Source organism: Gallus gallus, chromosome Z, assembly GCF_016699485.2.
Source record: "Gallus gallus isolate bGalGal1 chromosome Z, bGalGal1.mat.broiler.GRCg7b, whole genome shotgun sequence".
NCBI lineage: Eukaryota > Metazoa > Chordata > Aves > Galliformes > Phasianidae > Gallus > Gallus gallus.
The window spans coordinates 11,009,943-11,023,580 of record NC_052572.1 but is presented as its reverse complement, the minus strand read 5'-3'; the positions used below and the strand labels follow the sequence as shown (position 1 = coordinate 11,023,580).

Sequence of the window (13,638 nt, the reverse complement as noted above, 5' to 3'; positions counted from 1 at the left end):
CAGATGCAAACTACACCAATTTTGATAAATTTCAGAATTTGCAGCGTTATATATGCGTATGTTCCTGGAACTCCACTGCTGGCACGTCCAGCCCAGAGCTTTTTATGCCAGAAATCTGAAGGTGTGATCTGACAACACAGCTAAACCATGAAAACAGCTGCAGAAAGAAGTACTGCTCCTCCCCAGTTTCACCATTCCTCTCAGGGCTGGCCTACAGTGAGACACAACAGCAAGTTAAGCAGCTAGATCAGCTAAAACCAAACCCACAAAGTAATTTTCCATCACTTTATGATCCTGAACTGACTTACTGAATCTCTCATTGAGAGTCAGGTATCTTTAAAGCCAGAAGGGCAGAGACAATAGAAGAGGGAGCAGGGCTGGCTCTTTTGAAGCTTCAAGAATGGTGTAGGCATAGCACCATAGCAAACCTCTGCAGAGAGACAGCTAATATACGCATGAATACCAGCAGTTGTGCCCACTTTCAATCCACTCACTTCAAAACAGCCTAGAGAATTTTAATGCATCAGTGAAGCTGCCTACCCAATCTTTATTTTAGGATACAGCTTTATGTTATCAGCTGGAGAATTGTTTGACTAACCCCTGTCTCCCATACATACCTTGAAGACTTATTGCTACTCCTCCCCTTCTTCCTATTTATTTAATGCAAACAAGTGAGGCTAAAAGGAAAGGTACCATTCCCTCCGCCAAGACATTTCCAGTTCTAGCTAATAAGACATTAAAGACTTCTTCCAGTATGGGAGGTGGAATGAGAACGAGCCCCTCCACCCCTGCTGACTTTCCTCTTATCCTTATCCTGAAAGCAGTTACCACATTTTATAAATTGAGATACAAATGAGAATAATTCCCACTAAAACTACCTCCTTTTCCTCCTGAATTATAACTATGGGAAGCATATGGAAACTAAAAAGAAGGATAATTTTCCTTGGTTATCATGCACAAAACACACAACAGCTCCAGTTAGCTGTTTTGAACTATGCCCTTAAGGTTTGGCTTCAACACAGAGAACATCAGATCCTCTCGAGTTTATGCTACTGATCTCTTAGAGCTAGGTATCTAACTATTAGGTATCTGAAAAATCCTTTGTGGTCAACTTTGCAACTTTGTCTCAAGATGGTAGACAGAAGTAGTACCAAAACAGCAATTACTTTTAGACCTCCCCTGGTTTTGGGGGAAAAGGTGGGGATTAAGCAGACAAGGCCTGGTGAGTAAGGAATAAGAGAAACAGTTGAATAACAGTGGGTGGACCAGCTACAGCAAGATGTAGTTGCATCATATTCATGTCACTTAGCCTTTGCTCTAGGGCAGCAGTGCAGCCAACCAGCATAACAGTGCGAATGAAGTCATTCAAACACACAGGCACACCTCATTTCCATAATACCAAGAATGTCCATACATTAGCAAAAGGACTGCTCTCATTACTCAAGCAGATGCTTAAAGGAAGTTTCAACTATTGCTGGGCTAACTGAAACAGTGACTGTTGCTACTCATCACAATGGCAACAATTTCTGACCACCAAATAAGCAGTTGTAGACTAAGAGGCATACTCAGTTAGACAAGACACAAAGACTCATGACATGCTCATTTGCTGCAAACCAGCACAAGACGCTGCGCCATCACCTGAGTTGGCTTGGTCATCAGCAGAAGTAAAACATGCCTAAAGTTAAGTGTTTCACGCTGCTCCCAAAGGTTGGTTGACATATTGAGCTTGGCTACAAAGTTGGTCCTCGTAGGAAGAGCTCTTGTTTATCTAAAGAAGTAGTTCAAACAACAGCGCTACTATTAGTATGCCAGTACAAGAACTACCAGCAACAAATACTAACTTGCAGCTCAACGACTTTGTAAGTGGCAATCGTCATACCTACATATCACACTGCAACAGCACCTGTTCCTTCTTCATAGCTACTGAAGTGCATTACAAGCTGAGACCACTAGAATAGAGAGACCACTTTGACAACATAGTAGGAGACCATCTTTGCACCAAAGAACAGCTTGCACTGCTCCTGACTGCAGTGTGTGGTGATTTTCCTAAATACCAATCACTCTAAAGAAGCTCCACTTTTGAACCTAATGAATCTTCACCAAACACAGCTGCTCTAGAATTCTGTGGGAATCTGGCATAAAAACAATACATCCTTTCTTTCTACAACTTCTCTGCTGCTCTGAAAGATGAAACATCACATTCTTCATGAATTTTTGTTAGAAACTCTACGTAAGTTCTTGAAAATCATTTATTTCATTGACTGCACACTGCACTATCACATGGGCATCAACACGAGTATACAGCAAGAAGTTGGAATGAGTAACAATAGGAAGACAAGTACAGAACTGGACTATAGCAGTCCCACTGATCCAAAGGATCACATTGTTCAATTTCGAGCTTGGGTCGCTATTGATACTATCATTAGCAATACACAACATGTGATGTGCCCACTACTGTCTCTCTAAACACAGTTTTGAGGAGTCTCCTGTAAGACAGACTGCCACATTTACATCTGCTGTCCTCACTAATCAAGCCTTGCATCCACTCCTGTCACACTGGGATTGATAAACCACATATTCCTCTAATTGCACAGCTGGTTCTTGTGCTTTTGCTGACAAAAAAAAAAAAAAAAAAAAAAAACCTGCCACAGGATAAGGAGACCTTTTGTTACATGCTCAAACATCACACTGATAAGAATGGTTTTATACTTAGACTGAAACACAACTGGGCAGTAACTAGGCTCAATCCTGCACCTGGGATGAAGTTTGAATCAGCGCGTGAGCACAATCTAACAGAAAATTTACAGGCCCCATGCATATATGCCTGATTTAGTAATTCTAAGAAGGAAGCAAGGTAGTGAAATACTTTACATAACACAGAACTGCATTTCAGAACAGCCTACTATGTACGATACCCAGCTAATGCCTTTGTGCTTGGAAAAAGTTGCTCCTCTCTGTAATTCATTAACCTGCGGCCTTATCAAGGTGGGAGTGAAGAACTTGTTTCCAGCATGGAAACCAGCAGTCAAACTCAGTAGAAATACTTACGTCACTCTTCCTGAACTTTGCTTTTAAGCTCTTCATCCTGGTTACATTCAATCTTCAAAACCTTTGAGAAGTTATTTTTATCCTTCTTCAATATCTAAGGGAAAAAAAAAAAAAAAAAGAAGATTCCAACTTGATATCATTCAGCACACAGGCAGACAAATCTGAATTGAATTTACACACATGTATCACCCTTCAAGGGTTTAGCCCTCAAGCTCTAACAAAGATTAACAACTTGCTAAGAGACATGTTCTGTATTTCCAAACTTAAAAGCAAGCCTAAATCTGACCACAGAAAAACAAGAGGAGCCTTTAGCAAAAACTCAAATGTGCGTCACATTATACTAGCTACCTCTTGCTATAAGCAGATCACTGACATGTTCATACATGTAGCACCTCTCTGCTCACAGTCTGTTTTAATATTAACATCAAGGCAGCCATTTATAAAATGGTAAAATCAGAAAGATGGATGTTCAAAGTCATTCAATTAAAGATTCACAATCCTACAACTATACTTCTCTAATAGCTAGTAGTACATGTACACATTTAACCACTAATTCAAAACTAACAGGTAAACCATATATGACACATAGTAGCGCAGCTCAACACAATATAACAGATGGATCCATCTAAGCAAGAAGAGGGTTAATCACTAGAGGATTTCTCTTATGCTCCTTCCTGCAAGGAACCCTATGTGTATGCAAGAAAAACTTCTTCACCATGAGGGAGACAGAGCACAGGAACAGGCATCCAGAGAGACTGCAGAGTCTCCTTTTCTGGAGATATTCAAAACCTACCTACATGTTCTTCTGTGCAATGTACTCTACAGAGCCTGCTTTAGCAAGGGCTGGACTAGATGATATCCTGAGGTTTCTCCCAACCCCTACAATTCTGAAATTCTGTGCAATTCTGCATTTGAGAAACCACAACTGTTTTCAATTTGAGAATGCACTATCACAAACAAACCAAGTTTCTCCTTCATCCCTTTCAAATGAAGAAAAGCAGCAGTTATACAAACACATACAACCAACATTACAGACAATCTGCAAGATTTTACAGGGAAGTAAGGAATCTGTACCTAGAGCAAAGTTTCCTAAGGAATCACAGAATCACCAAGGTTGGAAAAGAGCTCCAAGATCATCCAGTCCAACTGTCCACCTATCACAGTATTTCCCACTAAACCATGTCCCTTAGTACCACATCTAAATGTTTCACAAACACCTCCAGGTACACTCCATTCTGAACTACCCCAGCACAACTTGAGGCCATTCCCTCTACTCCTATTGCTAGTTACATGTGAGAAGAGGCCAACCTCAAGTGCTACAAAGTCTCACCTGAACCTCCTCTCCTCCAAACTAAAAAAAAACAATTCCAGTTCCTTCAGCTGCTCCCTGTAAGACCTGTGCTCCAGACCCCTCACCAGCTTTGTTGCTCTTCTCTGAACATGCTTCAAAACATTGAAATGTTTTTCTTGTAGTGACAGACCGAAAACTGAACACAGTGCTTGAGGTGCAACTTCACCAGGACTGAGTACAGATTGATGATCACCTCCTGCTCCTGATGGCAACACTATTTCTGATACAAAACAGGATGCCATTGGCCTTCTTGGCCACCTGGGCACACTGCTGGCTCATGTTCAGTCGAACGTCGACCAACACCCCCAGGTCCACTTCCTCTACGCAGCTTTCCAGCCTCTCTGCCCCAAGCATTGCCTGGGGATGTTGTGGCCAAAGTGCAGAATCCAGCACTTGGTCTTGTTGAACTTTGTCCCACTGGCCTCAGCCTAGTGACCCAGCTTGTCCAGATCACTCTGTAGGGCCTTCTTACCTTCAGACAGATTGACATGTCCTCCCAGTTTGGTGTCACCTGGGATCAATGGCCCCATCCCGGTCATCAATAAAGATACTGAACAGGACAGGCCCCAGAGCCAACTCCTGGGAAACTGTAGTATGTAACAACCCAAGGTAAATGTAAATGGTGAAAGACACAGTAAAGTAGCGGGGCAATGTGTTTATGCCTAGACCACAGTAGAAAAGCTTAATGGAAGAGAAACATACTTAAGGACAGGAAAAAGAGATCTATACAAAAAATGTTCCAGCTTCCTAGTTTCACAGTATGCTTACTGGAAGAGCCAATCGATCCATCTGATCTACAAAGGTTAGCAGCTGTACAAAAATCTTGCTGAAGGAAGAGTTTAAAGTAAAGGGTGTTCAGCTGTATAAACTTCCTCCCTCCACCCTCGGAAAAAAATTAAATAAATAAATACAATAAGCCTAACTGATAAATAACTAAAAAAGAGGACTACAGCACAAATTCTATCAGGTCATTAGATAGGTGGGTTACTGGGGTTACTGGTGTGTTGCATCCTTATTTGGAAACTTTTAATTACAGTTTGATATTAAATAACTGAAACTCACTTTCCTTTAGAGAAAGTCCCTTACTGTTATGAAAACACACTGCTACGTTCTACATGCTCCCTTGACTATGAGAGAGGTTTTAAAATGAAACTTCATTGTTCACTCCTGGTAAAGTATATAAAAACCCTTCCACAAAGCACAACACTGAGCACCATTCAGAAAGAAGAATTAACACTAAGTAAACATGTAATTTAGCTCAACCTCATACTTAATTGACAGCCATTTAAGACACACACAAGCACATTTCTTTAAAAAAACAACAACAAAAAAGAACCAAACAAAAAATCCCCTGTACTACATACACACAAATAGGTTTCCCACAGAATACAGACCTCAACGGGTTATTTTGATGGGATAATTCTGTAGGCTGTTAAAACATTATTAACTCTAATTATATGACTCTAAGTCTAATTAAATAATCATTCTAAAGTAGCATCAGATTCCTAACTGCTTCCATGTATATGAAAGTGCTTTACTGTAAGCTCTTGCTTTTCATCTCAAGGTATGAGAATAAGGAAGATTAGATTGCAGTATTTTGTCTAATTCTTTAGGATGCAAAAGGGAAGGAAAAAAATTGTCAGAGCTTTTCATACCCTGGATTGACTATTTCTTAGCTTTTTCCTGAGTTGAACAAATCTGCTATACCTATTCAAATTTTGGAGAAAGTGTGAAACTATAGAACAGCTGTCATGACTTGCATTGGAAATGAGCCTGAACCCCAGCAAGAGCCCAATAATCTCCTAACTCATTCTCTAGTACTACCAAGGATTATGGGCATCACAAAGACTAGAAACAGCACAGTACAGACAAGACAATGCCATTAGAGTTAGCTGGCCTTCTTTATACAGCCCACCAGAAAAACCTCTAGGGGAAGAAGATCAAGTGAGACTTCAAAAGCTGAGAAACATCAGGCAATATCCAACAAAACACAAACTTAGCAGGTGTTTTTAAAATTAGAAGTTACACTTACCTGACTAAAAAAATAAAAAATAAAATAAAGTTCAATTACAACATTTAATAAAATAGAACCAAACACTGCACTGGGAATCAATAACAGATCTCTTATTGCATACTTACTGTCAGATCACTGTCTGCTATAAGCTGTCTTTCCCGTTCCCTCCCCCTCACCACTTTTTTCTCCCATGAACAAAATATTTGTTATAGCTTCCATGGAAATAAAGTACTCAACTTCGGGGCGATAAGAGAGATGGTAGCTCCTTATAGATGCATGCTCAGAAGAGATGCAAAGCTGAATTCTTTCTGGGAGGAACCTATAGCAGCCCAATTAGCAAGCTTTGCAAGCACTCCCAGCATGCTGTTTTTCCCCATCTTGAGGTAGGAAGAAGGGAGGTGAGTTGTGATACCATCAGAAGTCAACTTATTTTTTTCCCGCAAGTTACTTCACTTCTGTGTAAGTGCACTCTATACACTGAATTTGAAAATGAAATCTACAGAATACTTATAGAAGCATGGAAAAGCACATAGAAAACCAGTATTTCTGAGTTCAGAGCATGTTACACCTGTAGTTATTTTCTGTAAAGGATAGTTAAACACAAACATTACTATTACCGTTTTTGTATCATAACCCTTCAGCTGTAGAGATAAAAACCCACGAAGCAGTGAGGGCTGTCTTTTCTTGGCACTGCTTTAAGGAGGAAGTCACCTCTCAAAGGGTGTAATTATTGGAATTGATGCAAAGAGAGGTCAGCATCCTGATTCAGCAGAGCTTTATGACAACCGCTCATTTGCCAGAGGGGAAATAAAGGAAGCACCGTTAATAAACTCCTGTTTTACAAGACAGGAAACGACAACTAGAAATTCACTAGGGAGAATCAAGACACTTCAAAACTATTTCTGCAATGAATCACAGCTATTAACAAGAAGCAAGTTCTACCTATTGTGGCATTTCTCCCTTTTCAAAATAACAGTAGTAATAAATGCGGAGTGCTGTCATTTTGTAGCTGCAGCAAGTTAGCAGTACAGAACTGTTTAACTCCAGAGATGCTCTACAGCTAACACTGATTGTATGCTGTCAACCATTGTCTTTAAAATTAAATATCTTCCATCTCACCTTCCTTCAGCTTAATAACAAGAAAGTTTTCAGGAGCACAAGTCACAGAAAACATCCTTAGGTTGAGGGCAAATCTAGTGAAAAAGCAAGAGATATTGATGCAGTAGTAACATTCAGCCTCAATAACACCATTGAAATTGTGTTTTAATATACAGTACCATTTTCAAGTTTAAATGTAGGAAGCAGATTAAGATAATCTTCCCCACTGATTTACAGTAAGATTTTGGCAAACCACAATAAACAATTGTACTAACATTGTTGTTTTTTTTTTTCCCCTTTCATCACTTTGCTGCAAAACCTGAGCAAGGTCTTCCACACAATATGGATGTTACAATTCACACATTGAATAGCCAGATTCAGTGATGTAACAGTAAAACAGCCTGAGGATATGCAGTGCATACCATTCATGGCAATGATTGCTACCCTTTAATGATTAGTGCATGCTGAATTTAATTATTTTAAGTGTTAAACGACATGCATCTCTTTCAGAACACACTGAAAATCTTCCATCTTAAAATGTTCTTCTGCAACAAAGCATCATTTATAACGTCAGCTGATTTCCTGATTCACTCCCAAAAATTCCAGATTTTTTTTTTCAGTTTATGTGGCTACAGACTAGACTCCATGCAAGATCTGGCAACATAAAGGGAAAACGATACGCATGGAAAAAAAGTCTAGAAAAGTACAGTTGCTGCTATGAACTTACATCTCCTTTGTCTGAACATAACTACTCCCAAAGGAGAAAATAAAATGTCCCAGAAGTCACAAAACAACATCGTTTGTTCTCTGAATAATCATCATCTTTCTGCACAAGCCCTGCTGTGACCCAGGAGAACAAGCCTCTGAAGCAGTCAGCTCTGCAGGGCTGCCAGAGGCATCCTCAGCTCTAGCATTTCTACCACTACCCATCTCCAGTACCCAGCTTGTCAAATACTTCACATGCTTGAGCTCCCCTGACCTACAAACCTATTCCAAGAACATGCCAAAACACAAGTTTCTCCAATGCCATCAGACCACCTGAAGGCATTAGCAGCTACCCAGACTCTCCAGTTGTTTGCATGTGAACACAAGTAAATCCAGTGCCCTAAAAGTAAATAAATTTTAAAAATCCACTTAGCACTCCATCTATGACTACCATCTAATTACCATCCAGCTAAGCACATTCCTCTACTTCTCAGTCCAAAGCAGAGAAACATATACAATCAGATCAAAAGTTACAGGAACATTTCCTCAGTCTTCATCAACACAACTCAGTTTTTCCATCTTGAGTAATCTATCCTCCTCTTCCTACCATAGGAAAAAACAAATGGAACTTAATGTCACCTATAAAGACAAATAATTCTTGGCTTGGTTAATCTGCTATTACTTATCAATGAAAACACACTGAAAAAATGCACTGAGAAGCCCAAATACTACACAAAAACGGGAGTGATTTATAGTCCGTTAATCCCATGCAGAACAGAATCAGACATCAGAGATAGCAGGAGCCTTGGGTAACTTAGTACAATCCCTCAATCTGCTCACAAATCACTGGCAAGGATGTGCTGAACTGTACAAATTTAAGCATTTGAGCCCAGAAGTTAAGAACTCTACAGATATTGCATCACTAACAAATGTAGTTCTCTCTCCTTCCTCCAGAATGCTTTGCCTCAGCTTTCTACTCTTACATCTTCTACATTCAAAATCTGCAAATATTTTACTTCACTTCTAATGGACGCAGCTAAAGCCATACCAGTGGACTTTACACAACTCATACAAAACCAATACTCAACTGTCAACCTGGGATGTGCGCAATTTGTTAAACAGTGTTTTCTCCTAGGGGAAAGTCTGCATGAACAAGGCCTTATACATAGTTAATTACAGAAAAGATTAGAGAAAAATCAAAATGTGGCACAGCTCTGACTTGTTTACTTAACATACTGGACAGAACTCCAGGCAAAACTGTATCACAAGTGAAGTCCGAGCACATTTGTCATTCAAATCATTATGCTACAACTTTACCCTGCTCTTACTGTAGTTCCTTTGTCTCAAACTATCTGTCAACAGTGAGCTCACAGCGAGACAGAGCTTACTGCACAAACTAGGGCATATCTTTCTCTGCTTTGAATTTCCACATCTCCAAAACTAAAAGGTTCCCCTACGCCGTGTCATTCCATTTTGAGACCATATCCCTGCAGTTCATCATACATAAGATACACTGCAGATCTCAAGAGTTTTCTCAATATTTAGTCCAACAGGACTAGACAGTAATTGAAGCATACAAACTGAAACAGAGAAAAAAAGATGCAGAGTTCCACTTTGCAAATACCAGTTATTTAAATGAGAAATCCAAGAAGATAACAACTTGAGCTTGTTTATACTTTCTAATATTCTGTACTATTCAACTAACTGCACTTCAGAATCAGCGAACATGAGAACCTGTATAGATGAAACCTTCAGTCTGAAAAGAAACAACTGCACCAATTTACTGACAAATACTCTGAAATAGCCTAACACGGAACAGCCTTGTACTAGGGCAGGAGCTAAGGAGAACACTGATTTAGGTTACCAAAAATACCTGCCAAGCCCACTCCCATTAACTAAGTCCTTACACTGCTGAAAGGCCTTGGAAGAATATCCCACTGAAAACCTCTCTAGACTAGAAATACTTCCAGAGATGGTGCTAATAACACAACTACTCTATTCAGCTTCCAAGTTTTTGGGTGGGAAAGCATTTTAGCTGATCAAAGCACATTACATTTTTAAATATGGTCTGAAAATGAAAGGGAATTGGGTGTGTTTAGAAACCAAAAATTAAGCACATCCACACTTCATAAAAGGTATTAGGAATTCAGATTTTTTCCTACCCTGGAAGACTATCAGTGATATAAATGAGTAGAACATCAGCAAGATCGGTATCCAGATCTTAGTGATAATCGAATCAATTTCATCTGATTTTATTTGGGCTGTTGAAATTCATGTTCACTAGCAGCAGCACTAGGTACTAGATGGAGAGTGGAGAAGGTGCAGTGCATAGGATACTTCTCCCATGCTTCAGAGACCTACCAACAGCTAGAAAGCCCTTAGAGATATCCTGGTGGGAATTCAGACAAGATCTTGCATACCAGGTTCTAAGAAAGCATTTGAATGCCAAATTTCCCACAGACATCTGAAGGCATCCCAGTACCTCTGGTAATTCAGATGCGAGGCACTGTTTCTGCATGCCCACCAGCAATAGCTCCCAGTAGCTTCCTGAGCCTCAGCATTTATGAGGAAAGAAACTGGAACACCATCTTCCTACAGTCATAGAAAGACTTGCATACAAGCTTTTTCTTCATAATGACTGGACAAACTTGGCTCTCATCTTTACCAATACCCTATAGATTCAGACGAGAAAAACAAACAAAGAACAACAAAAAAAACTTCACATGTTTTGTGTTTTGAAGGTACAAAATGAAGAAGAAACTAAGATAGCTTTCAAAAATACATTTATGTTATTACAACACTCATTTAAAACGTGAGACCTGCTCTGTAGAAGAAGGACTTGAGTGGACATCAAGATGTTCCAGGCAAACGCACTAACCATCAGGCTGCTGGCACTCCCCTACTGAAGCAGTCACACCAAACTACATAGGGCCACCAAGACAATGAAGAGGCTGAAGTACCTCTCCTGCAAGACTGAGCAAGCTAGGACTGTTCACCCCGGAGAAGAGGAGATTCAGGGAAGTTCTTATCAACATCTATTAACATCTGAAGGGAGGATGCAAAGAAGACAGAACTAAACTCTTTTCAGTGGTGCCCAATTCCAAGACAAGAGACAATGGACACAACCTGGAACACGTGAGGTTCCTTCTGATCAGGAAGCATTCCTGTACTGTGCAAGTAACAGAGCTCTGGCACAGATTGTCTGGAGAAGTTGTAGAGTCTCCTCTTTGGAGATCTTCAGAAGCTGCTTGGATATGGCCCTAGGCACCCTCTTCTGGGTGTCCCTTCTTAAGCACAGGTTAGCGACCCAGAGGTCTCTTCCCACCTCTATGACTCAGGGATTCTGTGACCACTACAATCATCTCGGGGTGTTACTGGCCACAACGTTATGGATCTGAACACAAGAGAAAGATGCCTTCTTTCACTTCTACGTACTTCAGCTCTGGTACCACGGCTAACTTTTAATCTTAAGTGCAAGTGGAGATGTTCCATTACTTCCACAGTTTACCAACAGACTTTCATTTGTTTCTGGCAGCCTGACAGTGATAACCTTCAATATAATATATTACCTGAATCACAGCTATTTGTTCTATCTCCTCTACAGTTTATAACTGCAGTAATAGGTGACTCTCAGCAAGGACTGACAACTCCAAAACAATCTCCACATGCAGAGTTACCACCCCATGCATGTTACCCCACATGCAGAGTTACCACCGGTATTTATGCACTCACAGGCACCTAGACAGCAACTCCAAGGAGCATGCAACAGGTACTAGGTTTCTCAGACATGCAGGAAGTACACAGACAGCAGGAGAGCCAGCTATTCAAATCTGTAAGCCTAGAAAATGTTATGGATTGCTATGTTCCTGCTCAACACCCAGTTAATAAAAGCTGGCTGGGATTTTCAGCAGTCTACCATCTCCGCCACTAAGCGAGGCACAGAGCCTAAAACTGATTTGTTCTAGTTTTGCTTGGCTTTCGTCTACAGCTGTTTCAAGTATTAGCCCCATGCAAAAATAACCAGTCCACAATCAGCTCTCAAAAGGAATGTGATCAGGGTATTGTTGCAGTAGGATTTAGAAACTGCTAACATCTCACATAAGAAGTTAGTGTTTGTGGCCTTCTGCCACTACCTCTCACTTAAAAGAGGCATGAACTAATTATCAGTGAAAGAGAAAAGAAAAGCAACAGAGTGGGGAGCATACAGAAGGAAAAAATAAGTAAGAGATGAGGCGAGTGAGTAAACTCTACCGTGAAACGCCTACATCACTTGCAAGACCAGCAGCCTCCCTCCACGTCTCTTCTCCCATCGATGTGTACTGTTTCTTGGTTCGGGGAAGGAGAGGGGAGGAGGCTTTATTGCTTTGCTGGCAGATGCATTCTTGGAAGAGGGAAGAGAAGAGCACAGGGCTGATATTTTTAGAGTTTGGACGGACAGACGCCTGCTACTGCACAGTGACTTATTGGCACTGAGCTTGGCCTGAACTCAAGAGAACCCTGAGCTAATATCCAGCTCTTTCACTCTGGTTCATACAGCTCTTATGCAATTCTTCTATTAGTAAATAACATCTCATTGACAGCTTTCCATGAGTGTCCCAAGTCAAGAGCCAAGCAGGTCACTGGCTGATATTCACCAAATTCATTTACTCCTAGCTAATCCAGAAGGCCTTTCTAAGATGACATACGTGCGCTTCTGGGCCTTAAGAAAAATAAAATAAAATTGAAACGCTGATCTGAAACCTGTTGGGATACAAAAAGCAAAAAGAAGGAAGAAAAGGTTGCCTTTCAGCTCGTGCAGCATCAGCTCTGAGCAGATGGCGAGTGCTGTCTGTCAGTCCTGCGATAGGAGCGCTCACTACAGAAACAGCGACAAGAACTTGCTCCGACCCCGCAGCGCCAGCAGAGCAGAAATTTAAGCAGACTTCTCACAGTCGTAAGGAAACTTCAGACTGTGACAAGTGGACGGCGGACGGCTTTTCGCTGTCGAGCGCTGTGCAAGAGAAAGGCAGCCCTTCCGCGAACTCCGTGAGAAGTTGGGAGCGAAGGTTTCTGGCTGAACTTGATGCGATTATGGATTTTCTCAATTGTACTTCGGAGCAGCTGTAAAAAAGCCCTCGGTTCCCCTTCAAGCTTCGCTGCGGCCGCGGGGTTGGGGAGCGGCGCGGTCATTAACGGCGACGGGACCCGGCCCGAGAGCCGCCGAGCTGCCGCCCAGACCTTCAGGAAAGCGCCGCCCGACGCCGCCGGTTCGGCCCCGGGGCCGCCGGAAGGTCCTCGCTCCCCTCAGAGGAGCGGGGAAAGAGGAGGCGCGGCCGGGCCGCGCTGTCACGGACCCGTCGGGGTCGATGAGGGAGCCGCGCTGCCCACCCCCGCCGGCGGCTGTCAGCCCTCCCGAGCTCCCCGTGGAAATAAAAGCACATAA

At 41.5% G+C, this 13,638-nt stretch overlaps 1 protein-coding gene across 11 annotated transcripts in view; it reads right to left on the bottom strand.

Moving 5' to 3' along the window:
- The window catches only part of RAI14 (retinoic acid induced 14), a 92,873-nt gene that overhangs the window by 78,860 nt on the left and 375 nt on the right, over window positions 1–13,638 (bottom strand). For 6 of the 11 annotated variants that reach the window (XM_004937176.5, XM_040656513.2, XM_040656515.2 and 3 more), the window contains exon 2: window positions 3,049–3,142. In XM_004937176.5, coding sequence (XP_004937233.1) covers window positions 3,049–3,084 — 36 coding nt within the window. In that variant the 5' untranslated portion in view covers window positions 3,085–3,142. Of the gene's footprint in view, window positions 1–1,638; window positions 1,769–3,048; window positions 3,143–7,532; window positions 13,462–13,638 lie in introns of those variants that run through there. The other 5 variants (XM_015277512.3, XM_040656514.2, XM_040656516.2 and 2 more) reach the window with 3 other exon arrangements.